The sequence below is a fragment of the Bubalus kerabau genome, chromosome 12 (assembly GCF_029407905.1).
Source record: "Bubalus kerabau isolate K-KA32 ecotype Philippines breed swamp buffalo chromosome 12, PCC_UOA_SB_1v2, whole genome shotgun sequence".
NCBI lineage: Eukaryota > Metazoa > Chordata > Mammalia > Artiodactyla > Bovidae > Bubalus > Bubalus kerabau.
In genome coordinates this window covers 76076641-76100231 of record NC_073635.1, presented here as the reverse complement: position 1 = coordinate 76100231, position 23591 = coordinate 76076641, and the positions used below count along the sequence as shown (strand labels likewise).

The 23591-nt window shown below is 40.5% G+C and overlaps 1 protein-coding gene across 1 annotated transcript in view; it reads left to right on the top strand.

Annotated features, from left to right (window-relative positions):
- Positions 1-23591, top strand: part of LOC129624251 (ATP-binding cassette sub-family C member 4-like) — a 195433-nt gene that overhangs the window by 135709 nt on the left and 36133 nt on the right. Inside the window, 5 exon segments of the mRNA XM_055541911.1 lie at positions 509-628; positions 1783-1893; positions 7299-7399; positions 8444-8635; positions 21143-21298. Coding sequence (XP_055397886.1) covers positions 509-628; positions 1783-1893; positions 7299-7399; positions 8444-8635; positions 21143-21298 — 680 coding nt within the window.

The window sequence follows — 23591 nt, the reverse complement described above, 5'->3', positions numbered from 1 at the left end:
TCAAATAAATAAGCAACAAAGATTTACTGTAAAGCACAGGGAATTTTATTCAGTATCTTATAATAGCCTGTAATGGAACATAATCAGGAAAAAATAACTAATAAATGAATGACTATACTATATACTTGAAACTAACACATTGTTGTAAATCAAATATTCTTCAGTATATTTTTTTAAAAATTGTGAGCAATTTCCACCTTGTGAGATGCCAGAAGAATTTGGAGGGAGTCATGTTTGAGAGGATCTTGGTGAAAGAACAAGAATTTCTTTATCTAAATCTAGCTGTGATTTGAATTTGGTCTTTGAATTTGATCTTTCAAAGATCGTTTCAAAGAGAATCTCTCATTCCCAGGTCATTAAAGTGAAGCTTGGTGTGAGCAGGAGTTTAGGGTCACATGGAGGATTCCCTTTAGCAGGACATGTGACCACAGAGGCCGGGAGGCAGTTGGTTTCCTCGCATCCAGCCTCCATGACTTTCTCTGTCGTGTGTCTGTCTCTGCTTTCCCAGCTCGGAGCCCGGTGTTTTCCCACTTAGCATCTTCTCTCCGGGGACTCTGGACTATCCGGGCATACAAAGCTGAAGAGAAGTTTCAGGAGCTGTTTGATGCATACCAGGATTTGCACTCAGGTCTGTAAATTTCTGGAAATAATTTCAAGATGGGGTGTGCTGTCTTCTGAGGCCTGACCTCCCTCTCAGGTAGTCTTGCTGGCCAGCATCTCTCTCCATGCTGCCCACCTGCCTCCCCCACCCCTTCCTCTCAGCATCTCCTCTGTGCTCCCCCTTCCCCCCTCACAGCCCTGCTTTTCTCCTCTGACTGGCTTGCATGGTCCTTCCATCACGGTGCCATGTGGATTTCTGTCTCTTTAGGTCAGGAGTCAGCAAACTTTTCTTTTTTGCAAAGATCCAGATAGGAAATATTGTAGGCTTTGTGTGCTGTCTTTGTTGCAACACTCACCTTTGCTGTTGTAGCAGAAAGACAGGCAAATATAATACTGCGGAGTGCCATCCAGACCAGCGCAATACATCGGCCAATGGCTGTGTTCCAATAAAACCTTCTATTCAGAACCAGGTGGTCCCTGTTCTTGGCCCCCAGAGTGGTTTGCCAACTCTTCTCAGAGTGTGGAGGGTAGCAGACATGATTGACAAAAATAATTTCCTGATTTGCAACCCACTTGATCATACTTTGCATCGGTAAAGTTGTTTTTCCTACATAGAAAATTCAGTATTTCCTCTAAGTCTATGAAATCCTGGTCAAACTTCCAATCGTTACTTTATTTTGAATATAAAATGGCATTTTGAAAGTCACATGCAGATCCTGTTAGCTGATGGTCATGTAGACCCTGGCCCTTAAGAATAAACACCACAGTGACCTGTAGTGAGGGCAGAAGGTGCTGGAAACAGTGTGAGCTGTGCTCTCAGCTGTCAGAGAGCTGGGAGCAGTCGGCCCTGTGAGAGGATGATCTTCATGCTGAGACCCAGCACTGCAGAGAACACACCAATGAGACGATTTACTGCCTCCTCTCTTATGATCGTATTTCTGTTGATAACCTGTGGGTTCAAGTTCTCAATCCTTGCTTCCTGGTCTGATCCTCTGTGACCCATGTGTTGTTTTGTGTTGGAGCCTAGTTTTCTGGAATTTCCAGGATTCTTGGGTGTGTAACTTTGCTTTTCTACCTGTGTAAAATCTTCTGTAGCTCACCTGAGAAAATGCTCTCCCTTATGAGAAGCAGCTAACATGGTTTTTCTGTTTATGTATTATGCTTAACGATTCACAAATCCAGAGGCTTGGTTCCTGTTTTTGACGACGTCCCGATGGCTCGCTGTGTATCTGGATGTCATCTCTGCCATCTTTGTCATTGTTGTTGCCTTTGGGGCCCTGATTCTGGTAGAAAGTAAGTACAGATGTGGACATTTGTGGTTTGTTTACAGTTTACAGCTTTGTTTGTAGTTTTAAAATTCTTGTCATCATGTCTAATATACACTCTTTGGTTCTAATGGATTGTATTAAAGTGTTTGCTGCATATGACTCCTCAGTTTGGTCCATGTGAAGTCATTTGTATCTTGATGAGAACTTTTAACTTTTTTCCTATTTATTTATTTATTTGCAGTAGGTCCTTGTTGAGATCTCTTTAAAAAAAAAAAATTGATTGGCATATGGTTGATTTACAATGTGTTAGCTTCAGGTGTATAGCCAAGTGAATCTATTACACATATCTCCACTTTTTTTTTTTTTTTTTATATCTCCACTGTTTTAAAGATTCTTTTTCTGTACGCCATGAACATTGGGGTACATGTATCATTTTTTTAGTAATTTGCATTTTAATAGATACTTCACATACATTGTCCTTTAGAAAAGAATATCTGTCTTTGGCTTTCGGAATCTTTAGGAGCAAAGACCAGGTATGAGCATGCCTGCTCCAGCAGACCTGTGGTGCCTTGGGCTCCTGCTTTGGCTCGTTTGGTCCATTCTTTCATTTTTAAGTTTTATTGGGGTATGGTTGATTTACATTGTTGTCTTGGTTTCAGATGTAAAGCAAAGTGAATCTGCTGTACATAAAATATAGCCACTCTTTTTTTATATTCTTTTCCCATATATGTCATTTAAGAGTTCCCTGTACTTTACAGTAGTTTATTATTAGTCATCTATTTTAATCTTTTACATATAGTAGTATACATGTGTCAATCCCAGTCTTCTAATTTATCCCACCCCTCCCTTTCTCATGGTAACCATAAGTTTATTTTCTACACCTGTAACTCTAATTCTGTTTTGTAGATAAGTTCATTTGAAGCCGTATATAAGCCATATATAAGTGACATCATACTCTATCTTTCTCTGTCTGACTTACTTCACTCAGTACTAAAATCTCTAGGTCCAGCCATGTTGCTGTAAATGGCATTATTTTGCCCTTTTTATAGCTGGGTAATATTCCATTGTATGTATGGTATCGCTTCTTCCATATCCATTGCTTGTTGATGGACATTGAGGTTTCTTCCATGTCCTGGCTACTGTACATAGTGCTGCAGTGAACATTAGGGTGTGTGAATCTTTTGGAATTATGGTTTTCTCTGGATATATACCCAGGACTGGGATTGCTGGATCATATGGTAGCTCTATTTTTAGGTTTCTAAAGGAACTTCCACATTGTTCTCCATGGTGTCTGTACCAGTTTACCTTCCCACCAACAGTGTTGGAGGGTGCCCTTTTCTCCACATCCTATCCAGTATTTATTGTTTGTAGACTTTTTGATGATGGTCATACTGACTGGTGTGAGGTGAAACCTCACTGTAGTTTTGATATGCATTTCTATAATAATTAGAGTTTTGATCATCATTCATGTGCTTTTTGGCCATCTGTATATCTTCTTTGGAGACTGTCTGTCTTAATCTTCTGCCCATTTTTTTGATTGGGTTGTTTATTATTTATTTATTTATTTTTGATATTGAACTGCACGAACTGTATTCTTTTGGAGTTTAATCCCTTGTCAGTCACTTCGTTTGCAAATATTTCCCCTCATTCTGCAGGCTGTCTTTTTTGGTATTTTTATGGTTTTCTTTGCCATGCAAAAGCTTTTAAGCTTTATTAGGTCCCAGATGTTTATGTTTTATTTTATTTTCATTGCCCTAGTGGTGGGTCAATAAACAGCTTATTGTAGTTATGTCAGAGAGAGTTCTATGTTTTCATATAAGAGTTTTGTAGTGTCTGTTCTTATATTTATGTGTGCAATCTATTTTGAATTTATTTTTGAGTATGGGGTTAGGGAGTGTTCTGATTTTATTCTTTTACAAGTAGCTGTCCAGTTTTCCTAGCAACACTTATTGAAGAGACAGTCTTTTCTCCATTGTATATTCTTGCTTCCTTTGCCATAGGTGACCATAGGTGAATAGGTTTATCTCTGGACTTTCTATCTGGTTCCATTGATCTATATTTCTGGTTTTGGTGCCATAGCATACTGTTTCAATTACTGTAGCTGTGTAGTATAGTTTAAAGACAGGGAGCCTGATTCCTCCCAGCTTCATTTTTCTTCTTTGTTTATTTCAAAACTGCATTGGCTATTCATGGTATTTTGTGTTTCCATACAAAATGTAAAATATTTTTTTCTAATTCTGTGAAAAATGCCATTGGTAATTTAATAGGAATTTCGCTAAACCTATAGATTGCTTTGAGTAGTTTATTTATTTGCAGTAGGTCTTTGTTGAGATCTTTTATCTTTTTATTTTTCTTGAATGGTTTGAAGGTCTATACAACTGTAGCAAACTGATCTTATGGACATTCCAGGTAGTGTCCTGTAGTTAGGAGGAGAGAATCAAGTTTACTATTAAGCTTTTTGTACAGCTTAGGTTTTAGGTTTTAGCTTTAAGTCTACTTGAATCTCTTGGTTGTAGGGTTCTGGTGTATAGGGGTGAGAAAGATTCTCTGTTGCAAAAACAGTATCCTCACTGCTGTGTGGGTACCAGATGAGCAGCTGTAGGAATGTGGCATGAATTCAGTGTCCTTAACTAGTCCATAGTAATAACACTGAATCATAGTCATTAATAATGGAGCTGTGAGAGTCATATTTTAGATTTAAAAACACTACCTCTGAGAACCCATTGCCTTGTTTTGTGGTTTCAACTGCAGCTGCATTGGATATAGAAAGTGAAATTACATAATGATAATTGAAGCCATAGGGACAAAAATATGAATAATGACATGATCTTCACCTGTGTAATACTGTCAAGTGTATCTTAATCCAGGTGGGATTAATATGATATAGGACAGAATTGATAAGCAGAAGAGATTAGGAAGAGGTGACAAGAATACACAGAAGAACTGTACAAAAACGAACTTAATGACCTGGATAACCATGATGGTGTGGTCATTCACCTAGAGTCAGACATCCTGGAGTGTGAAGTCAAGTGGATCTTAACTTCAAAGAATTACTATGAACAAAGCTAGTGAAGCTATGTTGAGCTATTTAAAATCCTAAAAGGAGATGCTGTTGAAGTGTTGCACTCAATATGCCAGCAAATTTGGAAAACTCAGCAGTGGCCATAGGACTGGAAAAGGTCAGTTTTCATTACAATGCCATGGAAGGGCCATGCCAAGGAATGTTCAAACTACCATACAATTGCACTCATTTTGCATGCTAGTAAGGTTGTGTTCAAAATCCTTCAACAGTATGTGAACTGGGAACTTCCAGATGTACAAGCTAGGTTTAGAAAAGGCAGAGGAAATGGAGATCAAATTGCCAACATTCACACGATCATAGAGAAAGCAAGGGAATTCCAGAAGGGCATCTGCTTCATTGACTATGTGAAAGGTGTTGACTGCATGGATCACAAAAATCTGTGGAAAATTCTGCAAGAGACAGGAATACCAGACCATCCTACCTGTCTCCTGAGAAACCTGTATGCAGGTCAAGAAGAAGCAGTTAGAACTGAACATGGAACAGTAGACTGGTTCAATATTGGGAAAGGAGTACAAAAAAACTGTATATTGTCACTGTTTATTTAATGTATATGCAGAGTACATCATGCAAAATGCCAGGCTGGATGACTTACAAGCTAGAATCAAGATTGCCAGGAGAAATATCAACAACCTCAGATATGCAGATGATATCACTTCAATGGCAGAAAGTGAAGAGGAACTAAAGAATCTCTTGATGAGGATGAAAGAGGAGAGTGAGAAAGCTGGCTTGAAATTCAACATTCAAAATACAATGATCATGGCCTCCTGTTCCATCACTTCATGGCATATATATGGGAAAAAGTGGAAGCAGTGACAGATTTTATTTTCTTGGTTTCCAAAATCACTTTGAACAGTGACTGCAGCTATGAAATCAAAAGATGTTTGCTTCTTGGAAGGAAAGCTATGGCAAACCTAGACAGCATATTAAAAAGCAGATACATTATGTTGCCAACAGAAGTCCATATAGTCAAAGCTATGATTTTTCCAGTGGTCATGTAAGACTGTAAGAGTTGGGCCATTAAGGCTGTGAAGTGAAAGTGGCTCAGTCATGTCTGACTTTTGGCAACCCCGTGAACTATACAGTCCATGGAATTCTCCAGACCACAATACTGGAGTAGGCAGTCATTCTCTTCTCCAGGAGATCTTCCCAACACAGGGATCAAACCCAGGTCTCCCGCAGGCAGATTCTTTACCAGCTGAGCCACAAGGGAAGCCCTTAAGAAGGCTGAGGGCTGAAGAATTTATGCTTTTGAATTGTGACGCTAGAGGAGACTCTTCAGAGTCCTTTGGACTGTAAGGCGATCAAAGCAGTCAATCCTAAAGGAAATCAACCCTGAATATTAATTGGAAGGACTGATGCTGAAGCTGAAGCTCCGATATTTTGGCCACCTGATGCAAAATGCTGATTCATTGGAAAAGACCCTGATGCTGGGAAAGATTTAAGGTAAAAGGAGAAGAGGGCAGCAGAGGATGAGATGGTTATATAGCATCACCAACTCGAAGGACATGAGTTTGAACAAACTCTGGAAGATAATGAAGGACAGGGAAGCTTGGTGTGCTGTAATCCATAGTGTCGCAAAGAGTCAGACATGACTTAATGAGCAACAACAACTTTGTTAATTCTTTCTAATTTGATATTTGGCAAAACTAATACAATTATGTAAAGTTTAAAAATAAAATAAAATTTTAAAAAAATAAATAAAAAAAAATAAAATAAAAACATTATTTATTCGTTTGGCTGTCCTGGGTCTTAGTTGGGGCACGGGGGATCTTCAATCTCAGGTGAGACAGGCAGGACTTTAGTTGCAGTGTGTGAAGTCTTAGTTGTGGAAAGTGCAGTCTAGTTTCCTGACCAGGGATCGAACCCAGGCCCCCTGCATTGGTAGTGTGGAATCTCAGCTATTGGATCACGTAGGAAGTCCCTCATGTGGGTTTTTCTTATTTATTTTTTAACTGTTTTATGGTCTCAATCAACAGAAGTAATATTATAAGTAATACTATCATTACATGTAAATGAATCAAATATTATAAAGGAGTCCTCTCACTATTATATACAATAGATAACGGAAAAGGACCTACAGTATAACACAGGGAACTCTAATTAATACTCTGTAATGATATATATGGAAAATAACTTTAAAAAGAATAGATTATATGTATATATATGGCTATTTCACTTTACTGTACACCTGAAACTAATACAATTTTGTAAATCAACTATTCAGTTCAGTTCAGTCACTCTGCAATAAAAATCATAAAAATAAAAGAGTCTTCATTGTAAAGAGACAGAAGGAGCTGTGTGAGGGGTTGAGAAGTAGACTGACCTTATTTCTCTTCTTCCTCATTTAGCTTTGGATCTCGGGCAGGTTGGCCTGGTCCTGTCTCTAACGCTCACACTCACGGGGATGTTCCCGTGGTGCGTCAGGCAAAGTGCCGAAGTTGAGAACATGGTGATGTTTATCTTTCTGTTCTTAGCCTTTTCAAGTCTCCTTGCTGTTAAATGGCATAAAAGCAATTCTTATGTAAAATAGTAAAACTATTATTTTTGCATCATAGTTAACAAAGTTTTTTTTTATTCTCCTCCATCTGCTTAATGTTAATGTAAAATTAAATATATACATCTTTCTCAGACTTATGTATACCATGTCAGAAAGTTTTATATTCATCACAGACTGACTTCAAATATAGTGAATGTCTCAAAGGAGAAAGGTCCTGAAATTCTGGAAAGAATATAGGCTAATTGTTTATTAACTTAGCAGCTTGTTTACCTTTGTTTCTTAATGGGTAATTCCTCATTTTTGGTAAAAGAAAAGAATCCAGTATTTTGAGGTTTATTTAATTAATATGTTCCTGCACCCCTCCCTGAATTTTAGCATTTATTCTTGTATGTGTTGAACACCTGAATTTGCTGGCAGCCCTTCTTCCTGGTAGGATAGGCTCCCTCTCAGAGTGTGCTCTCAAAGGTGTGGGGTTATGGTTGTTTAGGAGGCCTTAGTATGTAAATTATACATTTTGAATTTTTCCTAAAGGGAGAAAAGCAAAGTCTTTCCATGTCAGCCTTCTAACAGAGTAGACAGTGACTAATTATTAAAATGAGTCTTGATGACTGTCCAATTCTGCTTATCTGTAACATGTGACCCTTCTGTAGCCACACATACTGATTGGTGTCCATAAGTATTCTTTTCTTTGAAAAAATTCTCTTGTTTTTTCTTCAGATGTAAAAGGTGGATCAATAAAATTTTACCATTCATTTCTGTAATGCTTTTAGTTTTAATATAAAGTTGAAGGGAATAGGCATAAGTAAAAGTGTTGAGGATGATGAACAAGTTTGCAAATCATCCAAGGCCTCATCAGACTCCTACTTCTGTCCTTTATGGATTCTGAGCCCGGGATGTTCTAAACCATAGGAAAGCAGAAGGTTTTACTTAAAGTCTCTGATCATCCATAAATAAGACCCTCTGACACTAACTCATGTGATATCATATGTGTTTCAGATGATTTCAGTAGAAAGGGGGATTGAATATACAGACCTTGAGAAAGAAGCACCCTGGGAATATGAATATCGTCCACCTCCATCCTGGCCCCAGAGTGGAGCGATTTACTTTTCTAATGTGAACTTCAGGTACAGCTTGGATGGGCCTCTGGTATTGAAGAACGTGGGAATGCCCGTTGGCCTAAGAGAAAAGGTTAGTTTAAGCCATTTGCCTCTTTAAAATCCAGCTAAAGTTTTAGCACCACTTCTGGTCTTGGCTTCCTTGTCTGTGTACAGGGGATTCTTTGTTCCTAATGGATGCAGATTAGATCAGTGACACTGTCCCTGAATCTTTCTGGGAAACTGACCATGGAATGGGGATACCAGCATTTTTTTCCCTGTGTCACCAGCTCCTTCCTGGTGGTTGATGGGTCCTGGGCTCCAGGGCTTGATCTTAACCTGACCCAGGATACTATATGTGACACCTAATTATTCATAAAAAAGACTGTGTAGTCTGCCCTGGCTCCTTTTTCCTAACTCTCCAATATTTCATTCCTTTCCATCTTTTATTTTTTATTATATTTTTATGTATTTATTTGGCTGTGCTGGTCTTAGTTGTGGCACACAGGATCTTTGATCTTCACTGTGGCATGCACACTCTTAGTTGCAGCATGTAGGATCTGTTAATAGTTCCCTGATCAGGAATGGAACCCAGGCCCCCTGCTTTGGGACACAGGTTCTTAGCCAGTGGACCATCAGCAATGTCCCCCATCTTTTCTTCTTTGTGTTTCTTTTCCTCCCACGGTGCCCTCTGGTTGTAGCCTGCTCCTCTGTCCCTGGGTTTTTGCCATGGACTTGTCCTCTACTCACCCACACTGAGCTGCCGTGCCCCTGCCCTCCCACCCACAGACTGCTTCTTTCTTTAGCACATAACTGATCCTTACTGGCCTGGGTGAGTTGTTGCCGGAACCAGACCACAGCCCTAAGCGTAGTCCAGTAGAGGCTGTCGGGAAGAGAAGAGCCTGAATCATGATCCAGTCAGGGGTGAGGAACCAGAGCCTCAGATGGAGGCAGGCCTGGAGACTTGCTCAAAGTCAAAAGCACCTTGAAGGGAGCAGGGAAGATCCACATGGGAGATGGCAGAGAGGCTGTGACCTAGACCTGCCATTGTCCGTGTCTGCTGTTGATGTTCCTTTCACGTTAAGCTTGAGGCTCTCAGCTGGGCCCAGGACAGTGTCTTGAAGAGACTAAACCAGAACAGACAAGGTGGTAAGAAGCTCTTCCCCATCTCCCTCTGAAGCCAATATGTCTCCTGACTTACGCACATCCCTGCAATCAGGTCGTGTGTAGTTCTCCCAAAGCACCATGCCCTCCTGGTTTTCAGCGTGCATGCTGCGCCTCCACCTCAGAGACCCGTTCCCTCCATCATCTGGCTGGTGAACATCTCCTCATTTTCTGAGTTGATCTAACACATCTTTGAGACCCTCAATTCTTCGTTAGTGTCTTATCTTTTCTTTTAGGATAGAAATTATGTTACACTCTTTTCACAGTAGCCAAAAGTTGGAAGGAAGTAAATCCTTACAATGAAATATTATTCAGTTTTAAAAAGGAAAAAAATTCTGACCTATGGATAAACCTTCATGATATCTTGCCAAATAATATAAGCCAGACACAAAGGGGATGAATACTCTGATTCCACTTATGTGAGATTCCTAGAGTAGTCAGATTCAAGGAGACAGGAAGGAGGATGGTGGTCTTCAGGGACTGGTGGATGGAAAATGGGAAGTTGTTTGTTTAATGGGTATAGAATTTCAGTTTTAGCAGGCAAAAAATTTCTTGAGCTTGGCTGCACAACAATGTGAATATACTAAACACCAAACTGTCCACTAAAAAATGGTTATATAGTTAAATTTTATGTTATGTGAATTTTACTATAATGAAAATAAAAGCTAGCACCTATAGCATGCTTTATAATTTGGAGTCTGTATTTCACAGTAAGTACCCTGAGGTTTTTTAAAATCAGAGAGCATCTTGTTTTCATCTTTGTTCCCCAGAAAGTGGCATTCTGCAGGGCACATAGAGGGTGCTTAGGGACTGCTGGTTTCGAGGGTGAGTAGCAGACAGGTGTGAGCAGCCAGTAACCAACACACACACACACATACACAAAACAACTCTGAATAACAGAAAGAACTGCTCTTTAAAACTCTCAGCACCACAGACCCATCTAGTGGACTGTAGTTGTAATTTAGTGAATGATACCCTTGTAACATAAAAATGAAGAAAATAAATATTCAACTTAATCCCCAGATGCTACCCAGAGAGTAGCTTCAGTTAGTCAGGGTAAAAGCTGATCCTAATTATTTCCAGTTCCAGTGTAGGTCAGGAATAAGGTGAACTGGTGTGTCAGGAAAACATTAACCACAGCTCTTGATATAATCCTGTCCCCTAGAGCACTCAAGGCAATGTTGGTTTACTGTCAGACAATGTGTCTGTCAGATTTTCCATTGTAAATGTAATTCTGTTAACTTGCACTTGTCTTAAATTTTCCCCAAAGGCATAAAATATGAATTATCTAAGAAACTCTGTAGCACAACTTAGGAGCATAACAGATTCTTTATTCTTCCTTCTTAATACCTGTAAATCATAGGACTATTGATATTCTAAAATGTTTCAGGCAAATTAAATTTGGAGACTGAATTAATGACTGTCGCAACTTGACACAGTATCATTAGCTTTATTTCTGTGTGGGGAGATGATACCTGGGCAGCATGTTTATGAAGCCATTTCACTCCACGTGTGTACATCCTACCTATTACTCTTCTGCTTACGGTCCCCACCACCATCACTCCAGGAGACACATTTGGTGTTGGATTTGATTGAGAGAGGCTGCTGTGGGTGGGGAGGGGACATGTGAGTGAACCAGCCTAGCAGAAGGGAAGCTTTATTCTGTTTCCCTCATTCCTTCTGCTGTCAGGATTCCTGGAAGTTACGGCCAATAGGAAAGTGTAGTAGGTACTATGCAGGATTTTAATCCATAGAAGAAATAGCAAGTGAAAATAAAGAAGCAAGACTTCCCTCGTTTTGCAGTGGAGAAGAATTCACCTGCCAGTGCAGGGGACACTGGTTCAATCCCTAGTCTGAGAAGATTCCACATGCCAAAGAGCAAGTAAGTCCATGTGGCACAACTACTGAGCCTGCATGCCACAACTACTCAAGCCTGTGCTCAGTAACAAAAGGAGCCACCTCAGTGAGAAGCCCATGCACTGCAACAAGGCGCAGCCCACACTCATCACAACTAGAGACAGCCTGGATCACAAAAAACTGTGGAAAATTCTGAAAGAGATGGGAATACCAGACCACCTGACCTACCTCTTGAGAAACCTGTATGCAGGTCAGGAAGCAACAGTTAGAACTGGACATGGAACAACAGACTGGTTCCAAATAGGAAAAGGAGTTCGTCAAGGCTGTATATTATCACGCTGCTTATTTAACTTATATGCAGAGTACATCATGAGAAATGCTGGGCTGGAGGAAGCACAAGCTGGAATCAAGATTGGCAGGAGAAATATCAATAATCTCAGATATGCAGATGACACCACCCTTATGGCAGAAAGTGAAGAGGAACTAAAAAGCCTCTTGATGAAAGTGAAAGAGGAGGGTGAAAAAGTTGGCTTAAAGCTCAACATTCAGAAAACGAAGATCATGGCATCCGGTCCCATCACTTCATGGGAAATAGATGGGGAAACAGTGGAAACAGTGTCAGACCTCATTTTTTTGGGCTTCAAAATCACTGCAGATGGTGACTGCAGCCATGAAATTAAAAGACGCTTACTCTTTGGAAGGAAAGTTATGTCCAACCTAGATAGCATAGTCAAAAGCAGAGACATTACTTTGCCAACAAAGGTCCGTCTAGTCAAGGCTATGGTTTTTCCTGTGGTCATGTATGGATGTGAGAGTTGGACTGTGAAGAAGGCTGAGCGCCGAAGAATTGATGCTTTTGAACTGTGGTGTTGGAGAAGACTCTTGAGAGTCCCTTGGACTGCACGGAGATCCAACCAGTCCATTCTGAAGGAGATCAGCCCTGGGATTTCTTTGGAAGGACTGATGCTAAAGCTGAAACTCCAGTACTTTGGCCACCTCATGCGAAGAGTTGACTCCTTGGAAAAGACTCTGGGAGGGATTGGGGGCAGGAGGAGAAGGGGACGACAGAGGATGAGATGGCTGGATGGCATCACTGACTCGATGGACATGAATCTGAGTGAACTCCGGGAATTGGTGATGGACAGGGAGGCCTGGCATGCTGCGATTCATGGGGTTGCAAAGAGTCGGACACGACTGAGCGACTGAACTGAACTGAACTGAACACAGCAATCATGACCCAGCTCAGCCAAAAATTAAAAAAACAAACAAACAAAAAAATGAGGTAAATAGCACCTTAGGCTTCCTGGCTTTCTGAACATGGGCTACATTTTTATTTAGATGATTTTGTGGTTGATTTGATGATTTTAGAGAGTCCTGGGCCATACTAAAGCATTTTTCAGCTCTTGAGGTAGATTAATTTTGTTTGTTTTTGCTCACAGCTATTACTTGGATAATACATTTTTACAGATGCTTACTAGACCTTGGTATAATGTACAAAAATATTAGTTTCTTACTTTTTCTCCTTTTTAACAATATTTTCCTAGAAACCCCTCCCTTCATTCTCAGCTTATCCCCCTTCCCCTGCCAGCTTCCTAATTCCTTGTGATTTAGACTGGTGCCAGGGTCAGTAGCACTTGCATCTCTTGGAGCTTAGAAATGCAGAGTCTCAGGCCCATTCAGCTCACTTTCTCAGCATTGCATTTAAACAGGACCTTCTAGTAAATTACTTTTTCTCCCAAAGACAGTTTTTGATGACTGATAGCTTGTGATTTCCAAGAAATATCCTTAGACAGTTTGAGACTGAGCTCATGAATCACCCAAACCCCTATTGTGACTGAGCAGGAGGCTCTAGAAAAATTCACTTACTTTTATATTCTATAAGTCGGGCTTTTACAATATAATCAAATTCTGTGTGATTCTACTGCATTTATTTACATCTTTTCAGTGGAGTCTGTCATCATCACAGGCAGTTTTCATCCTGCTCCCAACCTCCCCACCAACCTACTGCGGGGACTGGAGGGATTTCCCACAGGCTCAGCCCTGCCTGGACCTGGAGTCAGAAAGAGCCAAGTGTAGCAGTGTATGCAGTTCTTTCACCACCTGATGGGATAAAAAATGAGTCTTGCTGCCCCAAGCAGGGCACGAGGTCTGTCTGGTCTGTTCCCCAGGCACCATGTGCCCCACTCAGCTGCAGGTTTCTCTGTCAGCCCAGCTGTGGGTGCCGGTTCTTCTTGCTGACAGCCGGCTCACCACGTACATGCCTGTATTCACTTCATGCTTTAACACTTTGGTCATAGGATCTCTATGTTAGGCCTGTACATTTAATTGCAGCTACACTCCTTCCCACTTTCTCTGTTCTAGCTACACAGAGGGACATGATAAGGTGCCAGGCCATCCAGGTGATAAGGAGGCCATCAGCAGATGGAGAAAAGATCCGGAGGATGTGTATTTGATTCTCATCCTGTGACTTATGGACTCTGATATTTCAGGCAGACTAATTCATCTAACTAAGCCTCAATCTTTTCTTTTGCAAAATGGAAGTGATAGGATGTAGCCTGTAGGGTTGTTGTACGACTTAACAAGATAAGACATGTAAAGCACCCAGCATGGGGATCAGAGTAATTGCTTGGATAAAGATGGCCATCATTTTCATTAGGTGTAAAATGACCATAACCACTTATATTGCAAACGTTGTCTGTCCCATGAGAAAAGAGCTGTTGGCCATTTGAAGTTGTATCTATAGCTGTAGGGTCCATCTGTTGTGTCTTTCTCTGTATGGTTTATCATATAACTAAATAATATGGTAATAGATTTTCCATAAATTTGTCTGGCCTGAGTTAAAATCTAAGTTCCCCATGGAAGCTTCTTTTTCTCAGGACACCACAGGTAATACAAATAAAGACAGTCAAATCCAATACAGATTCTGCTGTCAACATGTACGGTTCATCTGAAGAAACAAGAAAATGACTATATTAGCTTTGTAAGCTAGAAAGAGGTCATAATTTTTATAGAGGTTTTTACAAAAATGATATCTTTTTTTTAATGACATAACATCTGTTAGGATTGGGACAAGCCCACATGAGGGGACAGGGAGAGCATTTCCAAGGATTCAGGCATGTGAGAGAGACTTAGTGATGTGTGGTTAGGGTTCCAGCAGGTGAAAATGCATTCAGTAGAAATGCATGTGAAAGTTCTTTAGGAGTTGGGGTCAACATAAGCAAAAGCATGATGCCCTGATCCAGTGAGTGAAGAACTAGGCACCTGCAGAGCATTCCGGAAAATCAGCTACCAGGTGTGCAGCAGACACTTTCATGCTCAAACCTGAAAGGTTCTGAGTGACCCCAAGGAAGCTGACTTGTGGACATGTGGGTCAGTGGGGACGGTTGTGTAGAAGAGACATCCTGCGGTGGAGTGATGGGCACAGAGCCGACCATTGGGAGTTTCATCTGAGAAGTGAGAGCATGAGGACCAAAGTGGGCAGATGCGGGAGGCAGGGAGCCCGGAGCTGTTGTGCCTCCAGCAAAATGTCTTGGGAAAGTGATTCCAGTTTTTGGGATCAAACATATGTCAATTAAAACAAAGCTCTGAACACTCAGGTTTGTTAATGTGCAGGGAGTAGAAAATGGTATCGTATTTCTGGAGGGTAGGTTAATAGCTTAACAGCTTCCTCTGAAAATGTTCATATTTGATTCTCAGAAGTTCCACATCTGAGAGTTTATCTGAAGGAAATGATTAAGGTTGTTTGCAAAAACAAGATTTAGCTTCAAGGATATTTAACAGAGTTATCTATAATAGTAAATTATCGGAGATTGCCTAAATATCCAGCAGTAGAGGGTTTGTTAAATGATCACATATATTGTAATATTTTGTAGCTATTAAAATAAATGTTTTTATGAAATACTAAATGAAAACATGTAACAGTATGTTCGTATTAATCCCATTTTGTTTATATATGTGAACTTGTGCCTTCAAGAACACATACAGTAGACTAGAAAGTTAAAATATCATCTTGAAAATGTTTTTTTCAGAGTGTTGAGGATAGCTAGTATTTACTTTTCAAATTCATTTGCACTGTTTATTTTTAAGGAAAGAGTTTGTTTTTTAAAAGGTGATGCAACCTGGCACTCTGGTGCTGACTGTGGACCTTAAAATGAAGAACTGAGTCATGAAACACTGCAAGAGTAGAGTCTTCAGGGCTTGGCACCATGCTTTACTCAGGGAAGTAAGGTAGACAGTTCAGCCCCTGAGCCTGGGAAAGAAATCATGAGAGTAGAGTGGGAAAGACGAAGGAAGGGATTGTTTTGTGTGGGGCATTGGATGTTGATTATGTTGAGTTTGCTGTGTGAAGAGAGATCCAGGTGCAAGTGTCTAACAAGTTGGTGTCATCATCAGAGACCAACCTGGTTGGAAAAACAGAAAGGAGCCATTGTAAAGCAAATAAAATAAGATTTTCTCCAAGAGTCTTTATAATTTATTTATTTATTTTTGGCTGTGCTGGGTCTGTTGCTGCTCGGGCAGAAAGCAAAGAGGAACTAATGAGCTTCTTGATGAAAGTGAAAGAGGAGAGTGAAAAAGCTGGCTTAAAATTCAACATTCAATAAATGAAGATCATAGTATCTGGTCCAGTCACTTTGAGGCAGATAAATGGGGAAACAATGGAAAGTGACGGACTTTATTTTCCTGGGCTCCAGAATCACTGTGGTCAGTGACGGCAGCCATGAAATTAAAAGACGTTTGCTCGGGCAGTGAGTGGAGACTTCTAGTTGTGCTGAGTGGAGAGTGCTCTACTTATGGTGCATTGGCTTCTCATCGTGGTGTCTTCTCTTGTTACAGAGCATGGTCTATAGGGTGTGAGGGTTTTAGTAGATGTGGCATGTGGGCTTAGTAGTTTTAGTTCCCAGGTTCTAGAGCACAGGCTCAATAGTTGTGGTGCATGAGCTTAGTTGCTTTGTGGGATGTGGGATTCTCCCAGACCAGGGATTGCACCCATGACTCCTGTACTGGCAGCTGGATTCTTTACCACTGAGCCTCCAGGGAAGCCCTCCAAGTATCTTTAGATTGAAGGATGTAAGGTTAGTGATACTGGTGATACTCTCCATGGGCAATTGGTAAAACCCTTTGTTTACCCAGAAAAGTCATTCAGACTATAGTTTTGATGACTGAACTGTAGAAATAGCCAGAACCAGGTTTTCTTTGAGTTGCCTTTTTGTTTTGGGGTGCCTGTGGCCATGCAACATGTGGGATCTTAGTCGTTCGACCAGAGATTGAACCCACATTCCCTGTAGTGGAAGCACAGAATCATAACCACTGGACTGCCAGGGAAGCCCTCCATTTATTTATTTATTTAGTTAGTTCTCCTCACTGGAATTTGGAGTTCACAGTCCTGTGGTCATGAACAGCCCTATGCTGCTGCTAAGTAACTTCAGTCGTGTCCGACTCTGTGCGACCCCATAGATGGCAGCCCACCATGCTCCCCCATCCCTGGGATTCTCCAGGCAAGAATACTAGAGTGGGTTGCCATTTCCTTCTCCAATGCATGAAAGTGAAAAGTGAAAGTGAAGTCGCTCAGTCCTGTCCGACTCTTAGCGGTCCCATGGACTGCAGCCTACCAGGCTCCTCCATCCATGGGATTTTCCAGGCAAGAGTACTGGAGTGGGGTGCCATTGCTTTCTCCAGAACAGCCCTATAAGTGCCCCTATATATCTCAGACCATTTACTCAAACTCCACAAATGTTCCTGTTTGCAAAGATGGATCAATTTCAGTAGAGCTGATGACATGGGAACATCCATGCATCCTCACAGATAGATCACTCACTTGTGTCCTGTTATGGGTTGATTTATATATGAGAACACCGAGATATGTAGGCATACCTGTTTTTATTGTACTTCACAGAGAATGCATTTTTTCCCCACAGATTGTATATTTATGGCAACACTGTGTCAAGCAATACATTGGCACTGTTTTCCTACAGTATTTGTTAACTGCATGTCTCTGTGTCACATTCTGATAATTCTTGCAATATTTCAAACCATTTCATTATTAATGATATGTGTTATTCTGGGATCTGTGATCAGTGTGTTTTAAGGCTCAAATAATGGTTAGCATTCTTTTAGCAATAAACTATTGGAAATTAAGTTGTGTATATCTTTTTAATATATAATGCTATTGTACACTTAGTAGACTACAATATAAAATAAACATAAATCTTTCTGAACAGAGAAAAAAAAAAATTCATGTAACTTGCTTTATTTTGTGATAGTCACATTACTGAGGTTGTCTGGACCAAATCCAAAATATCTTTGAGGCCTGCCTGTACACAAAACACCTGAGTCACATATATATAAACTACGACTTGCCTGTGTGCACAGAATGGCCCATCTGTATAATATAGATTAGGGTTTAAAATAAGGTGCAAAATGTCTGGAGAAACCTATATGCAGGTCAAGAAGCAACAGTTAGAACTGGACATGGAACAACGGACTGGTTGAAAATTGGGAAAGGAGTATGTGAAGGCTGTATTTTGTCACCCTGCTTATTCAACTTATACGCAAAGTACATCATGTGAAATGCTGGGCTGGATGAAGCTCAAGCTGGATGGAATTAAGACTGTCGGGAGAAATGGCAATAACCTCACATATGCAGATGACACCGCCCTAATGGCAATGGCAGAAAGCAAAAAGTAACTAAAAAGCCTGAAGAAAGTGAAAGAGGAGAGTGAAAAAGCTGGCTTAAAATTCAACATTCAGTAAGTGAAGATCATAGTGTCCTGTCCAATCACTTTGTGGCAGATAGATGAGGAAACAATGGAAAGTGACAGACTTTATTTTCCTCCAGAATCACTGTGGTCAGTGATGGCAGCCATGAAATTAAAAGAAGTTTGCTCTTTGGAAGAAAACATTGACAAACCTAGACAGAATATTAAAAAGTAGAGACATTACTTTGCCAACAAAAGTCCATATAATCAAAGCTATGGTTTTTCCAGTAGTCATATATGGATGTAAGGGTTGAAGCATAAAGAAGGCTGAGTGCCAAAGAATTGATGCTTTTGAACTGTGGTGCTGAAGAAGACTCTTGAGAGTCCCTTGGACTGTAAGGAGATCAAACCAGTCAATCCTATAGGAAATCAACTCTGAATATTCATTGGAAGGACCGATGCTGAAGCTGAGGCTCCAATACTTTGGCTACCTGATGGAAAGAGCTGATTCATTGGGAAAGACCCTGATGCTGCAAAAGATTGAAGGCAGGAGGAGACAGGTTCAATAGAGACAGTTGGATGGCATCACTGACTCGGACATGAGTTTGAGCAAACTCCAGGAGGTGGTGATGGACAGGGAAGCCTGATGTGCTGTCCATGGGGTTGCAAAGAGTTGGACATGACTGACACACTAAACAACAACAAAAAAATATCTTATAGACGTATTATCTTTGTAAGATAATAAAATTAGCTAAGCCCACTTTTGTTATGTTTAATCTCTATAAATATAAATTCTTTTTTGAAATGCCATGATTGATTTGACAGGCTAAGTTGTGAGACTTTAGAGGTATTCAAATCAGAAAAATGAAAGTTTCTAAGAATTCTGATTATATTGCATAGAAAGATTTAGTTCTCTTTAAAGCTATGATTTTTTAAATTTTACTGATTTACAAATGATCGAAAGCATGTCTTACACCCTCATCAATTCCAGATTCTAAATAGAGATAAAATCATCTCTAGGAAAGCTTCCTTCAGGGAATTTGCAGTTAGGCATCCCTGGTGGCTCAGAGGGTAAAGAATCTGCCTGCAAGGCAGGAGACCCATGCTCCGTCCCTGGGTCAGGAAGATCCCCTGGAGTAGGAAATGGCAACCCACTCTACTGTTCTTCTCTTGAGAATTCCATGGACAGAGGAGCCTGGTGGGCTACATTCCATGGGGTCACAAAAAGTCAGACAAGACTGAGTGACTAATACTTTATTTCACTTTCAAACTCATTGGTAAAAAAGTCAGTTTCTGCATACATATTTAAATGCAGTTTTATTCCCTACCAGCAAGAAGGCAATGGCACCGCACTCCAGTACTCTTGCCTGGAAAATCCCATGGATGGAGGAGTCTGGTAGGCTGTATTCCATGGGGTCGCTAAGAGTCGGATACGACTGAGCGACTTCACTTTCACTTTTCACTTTCATGCATTGGAGAAGGAAATGGCAACCCACTCCAGTGTTCTTGCCTGGAGAATCCCAGGGACGGGGGAGCCTGGTGGGCTGCTGTATATGGGGTCGCACAGAGTCAGACACGACTGAAGTGATTAAGCAGCAGCAGCAGCAGCATTTAACCTGCATTGTATAGATTCTTTAATCTTATTGCTAGTCATTTAATTTCTCCCTGCTTTGGTATTAATAGACTGACACTTAACATGTATTATTTCAAGGTTTAATTGTAAGTATTAATTTGTTAATAAGATGCCTTTTGTACTGCTCCAATTAAAGGTCCCCTGTAAACAGCAAATTTTGTTTATGTTATTGTTGACCTCATTATGTGCATTTTGTCTACTGGCCTCTGTCTTTTAAGGTTTTGCATTTTATATTTTAAGATGTTTCAACATCGAATATAATTAAGATATTTAATATTAGGAAATGATTTCATTTTTCTACCAAAGAATAATTCCTCTTAAATAACAGATCCCTGAGAAAGTGAGTACTTGTTTGTGTATCACTTCTGACTTGTTGACATCTCTGTAAAAGTACCCATGTGATTCCCAAGGTCCAATTACCTAAGCAGCAGGAATAAAGCTAATTTAAAAGCTGACTTCTTATGCACCACTTAGGAGACTGCTGGTTTTTCATGGCCAGCAGATGATTTTTTAAGTCATCTTGCTTTATTTATGAATGTTAGTTACACACATCCATGCACATTTATACACATACACCACACACACATACCTGTCCTCCCCTTTAACATGGCACATAATGGATACTATGTGATAATCACAGAAAACAATTTTCAGCATATTAAGCATCCCTTTGGGGAAATCTGAATAAAACTGCATGAAATCTTGAAGTGAAGTGAAGTGAAATTCAGTTGTGTCTGACTCTTTGCGACCCCATGGACTCTACAGTCCATGGATTTCTCCAGGCCAGAATACTCGAGTGGGTAGAGTTTCCCTTCTCCAGAGGATCTTCCAACCCAGGGATCGAACCCAGGTTTATGGCATTGTGGGCAGATTCTTTACCAGCTGAGCTACAATCTTAAGAAGGCATAAAAATCGCTCTAGTTTATATTCCATATGCTTGGGGTGATGGTGGTCTCAACCAGGGACATTTGTGAATATCTGTCATTTTTGATTGCCACAATTTGGGGATTGAATCTGGTACCTAGTGGGTAGAGTTCATGGGTACTTTTAAACATCTTACAATATACAAGACAGTCTCCTGACCCCCCAACAATGAATTATCTGACCCAAAATGTCACCAAGACCATGCTTGAGAAACTACAGAATACTCTTTATATGTAATAGAACTTTGAAAATTCATCTTCAACAATCAGGGTTTCTCCTAGGTTTGTTGTATCCTGTTAATTTTTAATCCCCCTTGGTCTCTTTACAGTGTGGCATTGTGGGAAGAACAGGAGCCGGAAAAAGTTCCCTCATCGCTGCTCTTCTTAGATTGTCAGAACCCGAAGATAGCATTCAGATTGATGGGATCTGGACAAACAACATTGGACTTCATGATTTAAGGAAGAAAATGTCAGTTGCACCTCAGGTATGCACATCAGACCATTGTCACATTGTTCTTTTTATAGCATATCTAAGTTTAATTGCTTTTAATTTTGAAAGGTTGTTGTTGAATCACGCGAATACACTGGGATTCTTGGCCCCCGGAGGAGAAGAATTCAATCCGGGGCCAGAGACGAGGCTTGATCGCTCAGAGCTTTTGTGTAATAAAGTTTTATTAAAGTATAAAGGAGATAGAGAAAGCTTCTGACATAGGCATCAGAGGGGGGCAGAAAGAGTACCCGCTTGCCAGTGTTAACAATGAAGTTATATAATCCAAAGAATATCTGGAGGTTGTAAAGACCTCATCAGACCTACTCCCATAATTAACATTTTAAGAAAACAGAAGGTTGAATCCAAAGACTGTCCTTAGGCAGGATACATTATTGTTATATAATCCTAAGGAATGTGGAGAAAGAAAAAAAGTTTGTCCTTTCTTCCTCCTTGAGAATTCCAGACCCCTCTCTCCTTGGGGACCCCTAGACTCCCTATCAACCTGCCTAGGAAATGACTCTCTCATTCCCCCCTTTTCTTTTAGGAGAATTATGTTGCCTAGGAAAAAGGGGCGTCGTTCTCGTTCCATAACTACTTCCGAGCTGACAAGGGGTGTTGTCCCTAAATTGGTGAGGCAACATATTCTCCTAATCCTCATATTGAGAATATCTGATCCAGGGACCCCAAATAGTAGTTGGAGGAAGCTACAGCAGTAGCAGGAGTTTGAGCAACCATTTATAACTTAAAAGCTTTCATGTGGCTAGAAACAATTCCAGTTATACAATTACAGATGTAGGAAGCAAACAGTAAAAACAAAACAATCAGAATCAAAATTAAAAGTCACATTATGTCCATAGTTAAAGTACAAAGTGTTGTACAGTCCATTTTAGGGTTGGTAGATGTCATCAGATGAAGAAGAGGCATCGCATGTGATTGCTGTCGAAGATTGTATTCACAGACTTGGAGAAAGTCTTTTCCTTGAAATGGGGATGTCCACCACGGGAAGCCTTCCACTGATGAAGAGGGGAGCACTCTGCAGATCCAGCATTTAGATCGATTGTGGAATGCAGCATAGGAGTGAGCCCAGAACAGGAAGACATTGTCTTGAGGATCAAACTGCAGACTCAGGATTTTTGGAGTCAGCAGTAGACTCACATAGATTATCAGGCCCATCCGCTGCCCTTTGCTTAATTCTAGAGCTCAGATCAGGGCCACAAGCTCTGCCAACAGAGCACTGGTTCCCTGGGGGAGAGATTTTGCTTCCAAAATCTGTTCAGCAGTCACCAGGGCGTTACCTGCTTTACGCTTTCTATCCCTAACAAAATAACTGCCATCTGTAAATATTTCCATGTCACGATTGTCTAATGGAGTATCCTTTAGATCCTCCTGAGCTGCATTCTTTAAAGTTAGGAATTGAGAACAATAGTGATCAGGTGTTTCATTTTCCTTCTCAGGAAGGAAAGTGGCAGGATTTAAATTCCCACAAACTCTAAGCTTAGTTACTGGTCCTTCTAACAACAATGACTGATACTTAAGAAGCCTACTGTCTGTCATCCAAATATTAACCTTAGAATTTAAGATTACACTCACATCATGAGAAGTCAGTACAGTAAGGTTTCATCCATTAATTATTTTTAAAGTTTCAGGTGCTAATAAAACCATTGCCCCAATTACTCTTAGGCAGTGGGGCCACCCACGTGAAACTACATCTAATTCTCTGCTTAGATAAGCAATAGGTTGCCGGTGAGGCCCTCGGGGTTGTGTCAAAACTCCCAACGCCACACCTTTTCTTTCAGTGACAAACAAATTAAATTCTGACCCTGTGGGCAAGCTCAGAGCTGGAGCTTGCAGGAGAGCAGTCTGAAGAACCTTAAAAGCCTTTTGAGTTTCTGGAGACCAAGCCAGTTTGTCGGTTTGGGCCTGCTGAGTTTCAGCTATAAGTTTATATAAAGGTCAGGCAAGTTCCCCGTAACCCAGAATCCAAATGCGACAGTAACCTGTGATTCCCAAAAATCCTCTCAATTATCTTAAAGTCATAGGTAGGGGGTGATTTAGTATAGGTTTAATTCTCTCAGGGCCTATGGCCCTAGTCCCTTCTGATATGATTAGGCCCAGATAGCTAACCGATTGTTGACAAAGCTGAGTCTTTTCTCTTGATGCCTTGTAACCACAGTCTGCCAGAAAGTTTAAGAAATCTTCTGAGGCTAGCGAACAAGCTTCCTCTGTCTCAGCACAGAGCAAAATATCATCTACATATTGTAACACCACTGCTTCAGAGCTATTAAAGT